The sequence below is a fragment of the Neovison vison genome, chromosome 7 (genome assembly GCF_020171115.1).
Source record: "Neovison vison isolate M4711 chromosome 7, ASM_NN_V1, whole genome shotgun sequence".
NCBI classification, from domain to species: domain Eukaryota; kingdom Metazoa; phylum Chordata; class Mammalia; order Carnivora; family Mustelidae; genus Neogale; species Neogale vison.
In genome coordinates, this window is record NC_058097.1 from 178762978 (window position 1) to 178773409 (window position 10432).

The 10432-nt window shown below is 51.4% G+C and overlaps 1 protein-coding gene across 1 annotated transcript; it reads right to left on the reverse strand.

Moving 5' to 3' along the window:
- Nucleotides 1–6619: 6619 nt before the first annotated feature.
- Nucleotides 6620–8724, reverse strand: C7H11orf91 (chromosome 7 C11orf91 homolog). Its single transcript, XM_044260936.1, has 2 exons — nt 8208–8724; nt 6620–6877 (listed from the first exon to the last, which is right to left on the reverse strand). Exons 1-2 carry the CDS (start codon nt 8698–8700, stop codon nt 6792–6794), a joined length of 579 nt encoding a protein of 192 aa, XP_044116871.1. The 5' UTR covers nt 8701–8724; the 3' UTR covers nt 6620–6791.
- Between the last annotated feature and the right edge of the window lie 1708 nt (nt 8725–10432).

The window sequence follows — 10432 nt, forward strand, 5'->3', positions numbered from 1 at the left end:
ACTGCAAGCCAGGAAGAGAGCTCATCAGAAACAGGAATGGGCCTGCACCTTGACCTTGGACTTCCCAGCCTGCAGAACTGTGAGAAGTAAATGTCTGTTGTTTAAGCCCCCAGTCTGTGAAATGTTGGCATCGCCGCCCGACTAGACCCACACAAACAATAAATATCAATGAGTTCAGTCCGGCTTCAGGTTATTCATGTGAACCAGACTTTCATCTTCAAATTGGTTCTGAAAAGAGATCCTCCACCCCATACCCGGCACCCCTGTCCCTGTGGGAGTAACATGGGGCTCTCCGCAGGCAGCCCCCTGCAGCCTCAGAGGAAAGGCCCCGGGTGGCACCTGTGTTTATTTTTGCAGTGAATCCCGCCAATGGCCACAATGTGTCCTCCTCCCTCCAGGTTTCCAAACTGGATTTTCTTCTGGATAATAATGACCAAGCTGATAAATGCACTTCTGGATGTGAGAGGACTGGAAAGGGAAGGGGACTGTTCCATCCCACTTCCAAGTTCAGGCTGCCCCCTAGTGGATCCCCCCCACCGCACAATCATGACCAAAAACCCTGACACAAAACGTGGCCGGCAAACCCTACCAGTGATAGTGTCAGGTCCTGAGCTGAACGGTTTTACGCACATCATCTCAGTAATTTTGAAACAACCCCAGGCACAGGGAATTGCCATGTACATTTTCCCGATGAGAAGAGGCTCAGAGAAATTAAGCACCTGCTTCATTGAAAGAAGGCTTGGATGAATAAATGAACGAACGAGTGAGTACAATGAACACAGGCTTAATTTGCGGGCAGTGTTTTCAGAGTGATGGACGTGCTGCATTCCAATAAACTCTGAGATGAGATAAATAGTCCTGGGTGAATGGATAGACGGGCTCACTGACAGGTCCTCCTCCCTCAAGAGGAATTCTCCTTCTGGTCCCGCTGAATCATCCACTGGGAACTGTTTGACCTTGACTGCCCTCTCTCTCCACTCCCCTAGTGGACCTACCTCCAGGCCAGCCATCCCCCTCCCCCACCCGCACTCTGCCCTGAGGAACTGTGATAGGAAATTGCTCACCAGGAGGGGTCCTGTGAACCTGGCTCCTGTGAGTCACTGAGGAGTGAAGTTAGGAGGAAGCCACGAAGGAGAGGCAGGAGGGCGGGGCAAGGCAGGAGGGCAGGGCAGGAGCATGGAGCGCAAGATAAGAGGGTGGCTGCTGGATTGGCAGGAGGCCCAGGAGGGGACAGGCAGCATCTTGGAAGGCAGCGGCTCCCCCATTCTGAGTGCCTCCGAGGGGGTTGCTGGCACAGGACCCCGGCCACCCGCCTTCTGGGACATGGACAGAGAAGGATGTGAAGTCTGGGGCGGAGGGCCAGTCATATTTCCTCTCCAAGGACTGGCGGCTGACGTGGAGCTGGCAGCACCCTCGTTCCTTTCCTCCTAAAGGCCTGGATGTCTTTTTTTTTTTTTTTTAACATTTTTCTTATGTTTGTTTCTATTGCTTGTAATCAGAGAACCTTCCTGTTATTAACCCTTTTGTTATTTTTTTTTAAAGATTTTATTTATTTTATTTGACAGATAGAGATCACAAGTAGGCAGAGAGGCAGGCAGAGAGAGAGGGGGAAGCAGGCTCCCTGCGGAGCAGAGAGCCTGATGCGGGGCTCAATCCCAGGACCCTGGGACCATGACCCGAGCCGCCAAAGGCAGAGGCTTTAACCCACTGAGCCACCCAGGCGCCCCATAACCCTTTTGTTATTTAAGTAAGCTAGTTTAAGTGGCCCTCTGTTTCCCACAACCAAAAGAAACCCAGCCCACTGATGTATTTCCCGGATTCCCCTCTACTCGCACTTCCACGCCCTGGGATGGACAGACGGGAGCGCTGTGTGGTGACTGCAGCCCTCCCTTGGGGGACCCACCCGCAGAATGGCTCAGCCCTCAGCTTTGCTGCAGATGATGCCACTTGGGAGAAATGCGGTTGGCCCTCTCCAGAAAAGACTCAAACCTCCTCCCAAACTGCCTCCAGGCCCCACTCACCTCCTTATCACTTCTTGTAGGACCGAGCCCTGGGGGAGGACTGAGCCCTGGGGGCCCTGCAAGCTCCACGTTTCTCCCTCCCTGCAGGCAGGCCTCCTTCCAGGACACAGCCCACAGCCACCTCCACTCCTTGCACCTGTAGCCCAACAGTGAGACCAGAAAATAATAATAATGACTCCCAACTGGGGTGGTCTCACATCTGTCATCTTATTTCTTGTCCTCCACCCAACCATCCTGTGAGAGCAGTATCTCCATTTTACAGATGAGGAAACAGGCTCAGAGAGGTTAGGTGACTTTCTCAAGGTCCCATGGCTGGAGACAGAATCACTGGTTGAAAATGCCAGTGAGCCATGAGGCGCCCAGTGGTGTTGACCTCCAGGGAAACTTTGAAGCTGTGATTGGATCTCTATTCTGTTCTGAGAAACCAGGTTCCTGCAGGTGCTGGGTCCTGCCTGACTCCTTTGGCCATAGAGTGGGACCCAAATTACCTGCATTGAGCAGAAGGAGGTTTTCCCATTTCACTTGAATTTTCTATTTCTCTCAGGACTAACAGATCTGTGGATGAAAGGGATGTGATATAAATAGCTACTTTCATGCTTAATCAAGTTTCGTGTTCCATCTTGCTCAAAACAGTTCCCACTGGAGAGGAGGGACTTCCGTCCCCCACCTGCAGGCTGTTATTTCTGTACTCCCTTATACCCTAATTACCCCAAAGTAGAAGTCACAAATCTGATTGGCCAGAGTCCAGAACGTTCCTTGGGCACCATATTACCAGTGGGCAGGCTTACTACATCTTAAAAGTCAGTCCCGGGACGCCTGGGTGGCTCAGTTGGTTGGACGACTGCCTTCGGCTCAGGTCATGATCCTGGAGTCCCGGGATCGAGTCCCACATCAGGCTCCCAGCTCCACGGGGAGTCTGCTTCACTCTCTGACCTTCTCCTCACTCATGTTCTCTCTCACTGTCTCTCTCTCAAATAAATAAATAAAATCTTTAAAAAAAAAAAAAAAAAAAAAAAAGTCAGTCCCCATGTGCTCCATGAAAGCCTATTTATTTCAAGGTAAAGCCTCCCTTGGGGGCAGGGCTGATCAGGGTTTTTCCGACCTCCTCAATGTCTACAGCTAAGTGGGCAAATGGGGCCAGAGGAAGAAAGGGGCCACATTTATACCTTCAACCCAACTTCAAAGAAGCTTTCTCTTTAGCTCAGTTATGAACAAAGTGGCATTTTTATTTCTCATTTACCTTGTGGTGTGCTAGTAAAGGTTTAACACCCAACTCTTTGGGGGAGTGGAGGTGGGCGGGAACAAACGTGATTTGTACATTCGCCAATTTCCGTGGTGTAAAAACTCTCACGATGGTCAATATCGTATGCCAATGTGACATTCTTAGAAAGTAATACACGTTAGTACACTATTAAATAGTATTACCACCAACTATAGCGGTGCCATGGACATCACCTCAAGAACACAGGGAAATGTAAAATGAAATAAAATAGGCTGTAATGGATTTTGAGCATTCTTTAACTTAGTTGTAAATACAGTCTAATTGTGAGTTGACACAGTTTAATTTTTAATAATGGCTGTATTTAACAACCAGCTGACAAAACTGGAATTTTAGCAGTTGGCGCTCACGAGCTATTCAAGCTGGCTCAAGCATGCATATGTTCTTCTCTCAGTCAGGACTCCTATCATTGTCATCTGCCAACATCCTTTTCTTTGGCAAACAGTCTCTTCCATTTTGTGCTGGGGGAAGCTCTCTTCCCTCATTCCCTAAAACATGCCAAGAGTAGTGTCTATCCCACAAGGTGATGATGAGATTGTTTATATCAACTGTCTTCCTCTGCGCCTTCAGAGGAGGCCAATCTTGCGCACATGGGAGGTTCAAGTGGGGATAAGGTTAGGGGTTAGCAGGAGGCCAGAGCTATTGGGACTGGAGAGAGAATGGGAAACAGCCCCCCACTGGATGTACCACCCTTGGTTTTCCCCACCCTCTCATTAAAATTCTCCAGCCCCTCTCACTGGCCTTGCCAGCCACTCAGAGTGAAGGAGGGAGCTTCTCCAACAGCAGCCAGCCCAAGGGGCAATAGGATAGGAATCGAGCCCCACATGAGGCTCTCTGCTCAGCAGGGAGCCTGCTTCCTCTTCTCTCTGCCTCGCTGCCTACTTGTGATCTCTGTCAAATAAATAAAATCTTTTTTTTTTTTTAATCAACATTTAAAAAAGGATGGCGGGGATCTGCCTTTTTCCTGGGGAGAGGAGACGGGCCTGGAATCCCTGACCAGGGTGAGAGGACTGCTATGGGTAGAGCAGAGGTTACAAACTCTACCGGACTGTCCAGCCATTAGTTTATTTGGTCTGAATTGTGTTCTGGAAATATCTGAATTCGTCGCTAAAATTTAGAAAGCGGGAGCTGTGAGCTAGCAGCATGTTACCCTCCTGGCTGGGCAACAAGCAGTGGGAGTTCGGGGTCAGTTGCTTCCCCCACCACCCGCCTAGGCTCCCCAGCTAGCCACTCTCCACCTGGCTCCCTGCACCCCTTTCACTGTTTCCGACTGGGCCTTGCAGGCATGCGCATTTGCATCCTCAAGTACACAGGTTGCTGCACAAACTTTGGGGCAAGGGTCTGCAACTTACCGGGGTTCCTGGCACCCGTTCTGCCATCTATGGGCATCTGCATGCTCACACCACGGACGGAACCTCCAGTGATGGCAGAGGAACCGTCTCTGTTGCCACATAACTCCGATCCTTCCACTGTAAAGTAGGTCCCCCCTCTCTTGTCCACTCGAGGACACCATTCCAGCCAGGCCTCATCGACAGCATCACTTTTTCTCCCTCTGCCCGACCACAAACAAGCAGTAATTTCTCCCTTAATAAAGACCTCTCAACCCCGCTTGCCCTGCCAGGTATTGCCCTAAGAGCCGGCTAACTGCCTCTCAAGAGTCTTCTCCCCCACGGTCTCCAATTCACCTCCACCCCTTCTCTTAAAAGCGACTCTGGTCAGGAGTTAAATCCCCCTCACTGAGCTAAAACCACTCACTCGTGGGACGCCTGGGTGGCTCAGTTGGTTAAGCAGCTGCCTTCGGCTCAGGTCATGATCCCAGCGTCCTGGGATCGAGTCCCACATCGGGCTCCTTGCTCGGCAGGGAGCCTGCTTCTCTCTCTGCCTGCCTCTCTGCCTGCCTGTGCTCACTCTCTCTCCCTCTCTCTCTGACAAATAAATAAATAAAATCTTTAAAAAATAAAAAAATAAAAAAAAATAAAACCACTCACTCGTGACAAGGTCACCGACGTTCAGAGCTCCTTGCCAGCTCGAAGAGGGCGTCTCAGGCACGTGGTGCCGGGCGATCGGTGTTATTGGTCAGAGCTGACCACGCCCCCTCCCAAACACCGCCTCCTGCTCCGATTCTAAGACGCGGGATTCGCTCCTTTCGGTTTTCTTTTGCAGGAAGCCCAAATGTCACAAATTCTTTGGCTAAGATCTACCGTGGCTGCAGGCAGAATGAGGGCACGGGGGAATCCAGATGCCAAGCGTAAAAATGTTACACGGTTTCCTAAAATACTTCCTTCTTTATTCGTGCGCTTGTGTTGCGGAGCTCTTGCTCCTTCTGGCCAGAGAGACAGCACCTGGCAGCAGGGGTGGTGGCAGTGGTGGGTACCCCGCAAGCCATAGACACCTCTGACCCAGCAAGGGGGAAAGAGCGGCGGGGCCTGGGCCACACTGGGTGGCACCACTGCTTCTGGCTTTAGCAGTATTGTTATGAAGCCTCCTACTTTCTTTCCATGCTTCCTGCCTTAGTCTATTCTCAGTTTAGCAGCCCAGGTCAGATGCGATCACTCGCTGAAAACCCTCTAACTACTCCATACTCCACTTGGAGTAGAACCCAGAGTCCCATGTTTGCAGAGTCCCACTGGGAAGGGCTCTCTGCACTCAGCCATACCATGCTCTCCTCACTCCTGCTTCTCCAGCCACCTGGGTTCTTGCAGGCCTCAAACACCCCGTATGCTCCCACCTTCAGCCTTTGCCCTGGCCCCCCTGGGCCTGGAACGTTCCCCCAGCTATCACATCTCAACTTCCTCCACACCTTGTTTATATGTTACCTCTTCCAGAAACCGTATTTGAAATGCCACCTTGCTTTCCTCTGACCCCCCCCCTGAGCAACCTTGCCCTACACTTTTTGTTTACCCCTTGGCAGGTCCTCAGTGATATTATATTATGATCTACTTACTTGTGTTTATTGTCTAGGCCTCTCCCACTCCCAATTCTAAATCTCAGAGGGCACATAACAAGCCCTTCATATTTCTTGAATGTGTGATTTTCTAGGAAGGACCATAGCTTTGATCAGATTATCAGAGTTTTGGGGGCCCAAAAACTATTAAACAAAACACTTCCCAGGTCTAAAGCTGTTTGAGAAATAAACCGTTTGTTTCAGGCTTTAAAGAACCTTTCTGAGCAGGGAAACAGCAAACCAAATACATATTGCCCTTGGGTTTTCCCAATTCCTTTCACGTGGCAGTGTTAGGTGTCCCCTCCTATGGTCTCAGCAGCTTCCAGACCCTGTGAGAGACGTTCCCCAGCAGCAGCACAGAGAGGAGACAGACCATGAGATTTACCCCACAAGTGGGCACTGTATGTGGAGCACATGCTGGGAGCAGTGAGAACAGAGGTAAATACAGAACAGAAAATAACGATCTTTGAAATGACAATAAACGGGACACATTATCTAAGCACTAACACCTAAGGAGGTGGCTGCCCAGGCTCTGGTGGGCAGCTCTTCAGGAGAGAGAGGCCGACTTCTTTCCAGGCTGCCTTGTCTTCAGTCCTTGTAACTTTTCATCTTTCAGTGCCTTCAAGAATTTATCTGCAGGAGAACAAAACAAACACAGCTGTAGTAAAGATAAGGGCTTTTCTAACACTACCAAAGTAAGCTTCTGGGAAGCAATTGCGTGTTCCCTGCATGAGCCCAAAACCCAACATGGGTAGGAAAAAATCCCTAACAGACAAAACAGGTTTAAGTGGAGAATATGTAGTAAAGAAATCCAAGACTTAGACAAGCCTGTCTTCTAGGAATTCTTTCCATGACTGTGGGGGAAAGGACCTTACAGAGGATGCCTGGTGAATTGGGGATGATTCTCATGGTCACATTAACCTGAACATTTAGGTTATTTCATACTCCCCTTGCCTGTATGGCAGGGGAGCCAATTTAACCTGTTGTTTTTGTTTTGTTTTGTTTTACAATAATGGGGATGGTCTTTCTAGAGCAATACCCCCTCCTCCATTGGTATACTATAAGCCTTAGTCAGAACAGGTGATGGGAAGACAAAGTCTGCAGAACAGCTTATGGCTACTGAATATCCCACAGTATGATAGGTCCTTATGGGATAGAATCAGACTTAACTTTACCCTCCAATGGGAAGGATCAGTTAGCTTGCAAGCTAGAGGAATCCTGCCCATATCAGCACATCTGGTCTGCCCTGGTCCAGAGCCCTAAGACTTTAAACCTACAGTCAGACGGCAGAGCTCAGGACCCTGGTGAGATAGCTTCCAGGATCAAGGTCAGGGTTCACAAGGAGGTTTATTTTCAGCACTGAGAAATGGACAGCCTCAAAGCCCCTAGATGATCTGTCCTTGGGCTTCCTGGGTCTCGCACAATTCCCATCTACAGACCTAAGTTGGAGTGTCTACCTACAGACACACCAACTGACCTTTGCTTCCACCTCCTCCCATTCAGGACCAAAGGTGAAGATAAATCCTAAAGCTGAGGTTTGTAGAGGTAGGGGGTGTGTGTGGTGGGTGATGGTAATATTACTACCACGGTGGGGGGGGAGGGGTGTGTCATGGTGTAAAAGTTTAAAGTGCAGGATGGGGGCTGTGGTGGTTTGAGTTCTCAGAGTCCAGATTACTAAACGGGCTCAGGATGGAAGGAGGGTGGAGTTTGGGTCAAAAGTGTTCATGAAATCCTGACTGTGGTGAGGGAAGACATCGGTTGAAATCCAGGATGGGGGCGTCGGGGCGCTGGGAGGTGTGTCTGGGTGCTGGAGGAGTTGATCTGGGATCTAGGATTCCTGGGGGCTGGAGTTTGGGCCGGAGGCCACACTGCGGTGGAGAGGTTTAGGAAGGCTTGGAGCCAGGGAGGGAGCCAAGGAGCGAGCCAAGGCGGGCTAAGAGGGGACTCGGGCAAGGTCACGCACAGCGCTGAGAGTCGAAGCCGTCCCCAGTGATGGTGAGCAGCTCCAGCTCCTTAATCCGGATCTCCAGCTCGCACAACTCCTCGGGGTGGGAGGCGGAGGCGACCCGGGGGGTCGTGGGGCCGGGGCCCAGTGGCGAGGCAGCCATCTCCGGCCCCGGCGGTGGCGAATAGAAGAAGCGCAGAGGCTCGTAGGGGATGGAGGCCAGGCCGGAGGGCCAGGGCGGAGGCCAGGGGCGCTCGCTGGGAGGCCCCAGGCCGGGTGGCGGCGGCGGAGGTGCCGGAACCTGGGGTGCCTGGGTCAGGGGCCGCCCCGCCACCGCCCCGCCCGCCGCCGCCCCGCCCGCCTTCAGCGGCACGAAGAGCTTCTTCCAGATGTTGAAGTCGCTGAGCGGGGACGAGGAGATGCCACGATCGTAGAGGGAAGGGAAGTAGAGGGGCGGGGCCGGCCGCTGGCTCATGGTAGGGCTCTGGCTGCCGCGCCGCCCCTTCGGCATCTTTTGAATGGGAGACTGCGTGGGAGAAACCCCGCGCCGGGAGACGCGCGCCTCAGCCCGGAGTCGCCGGGATTCTGAGGTTCTACAGGCCACGCCCCGAAGGAGCGCGGCCCCGCCCTTTCGGCTAGCCCCGCCCCGAATGGGCGGGGTTCTAATGGCCGGTCGGTCACGCCCCAGAACGTGCCCCGCCCATTGACGGCAGGCGGAGTCCTTGCAGTGGGAGAGGGTTGGGAGAGGGTGGGGAGAGCGGGGAGGCCTGCGAGTCTCGCAGGTCTCGCAGGCGCGTTCTCGTCCGCCCTATCCTCACCCCTGGTTTTCCGCTACGCTCGGCGATAGCCCCACATCCGCTGTCCTCCAGCCTCCGATCCCGTCTCGCCCCTCGACTCTTCCCAGCGCCCCTACATTTCCACAGGCCTCGCTCCCCTGCTGTTGCGCCCCCGGCCTTACCTCCAATCTCACATCTCCCTTCCCCACAGAACCTCAGACAGGAACAGGAAGTAGGGAGCTGGCCAGAACTGCAAGAATACGTTTTCCAGTCTGCCTTTCCTTTCACAGGTAGAAAAATATTTCCTAGAAACCCACCCCCTGTCACAGTCTTAGCACCCCTCGCCGCAAAGTATCTGGGGAGATGAATTTTCATCCTCTACAACAGGAGGCAAAGGAGAAGAGGTTGATGGAGATCGGCTGTTAGAGTCAACTCATGTTTCTGCCAAATTTCCCAGTGTTGTGAAAGATTCTAGAGAACGGGACCCTGGTATGAATTTGTAATAGATCTGAAGTAGAATGTCTTCAATGAAATGCAGTTTTATTTTAGTTCTTTTCCAGACACATTATTAGGCGCTAACAGGAAACAAGTCACCAAAATAATCCTGCTGAACCCACCTCGAATAGCTTACCCATTCTTTAAGAGGAACCTGTACATACTGTCCGAGAGGCTTGCCCTGATCATTTTACCTGAGTAGCCTGTGTTTTTAGCCACAGACTGAAGGGAGGTAAATTTCCTTGAAAGCCTCCCCCTAGTGATTATTGGTGAGAATGGACAAAGGTGGGTGGGGGCCAGCCAAGATCTGTGTCAGTAGGAGCTCCACTGGCAAATGCTACATATATGCATTGGTTTATTGGCTGTATACATATGGTTCATATAGGGGTGTGTGTGTGTGTGTGTGTGTACAGGTATGTATGTGTGTGTGTGTGTAGATGTTAGGAGTGACCTGGACAATTAGATACTCAGGACCAGGGTCCCAACAAGGAAATATGGAGTCAGAACAGCTAAAATAAAACAGCTCTGATGGCCTGTTTTGCAGCTTAGAAAGGACCACCCTAACATTTTGCTTTGCAGCCTTTGCAGAAATGACTTCTGCAAAACATCCTTAAATAAGCAATTAACCACAAGGCATTTGGCAATATCAGAGGCAAAGACACACCCAGAGATATCAGCAAAAAAAGACCATCAGCACAGAGACATTAACCTAATAAGTAGGCAGATATCTGACTAAAGCCCTGGTTGGCATGACTCAGCACATCCTGACTGCTTAAGACAGCTCCAGGAAAGAGCTCATAGAAACTCTTAAACTTAGACACTCTGGGAGTAAACCACTCACGCTCCCCTCCCTCTCTGGGAGCTTAATGAACTTTGCTTTGCTCAATGAACTTCGCTTTGTTGCCCACCACTCTTTGTCTGGTCTACCTCTTCATTCTTCCAAGAGGCATGACCAAGAACCACAGGCGCTAA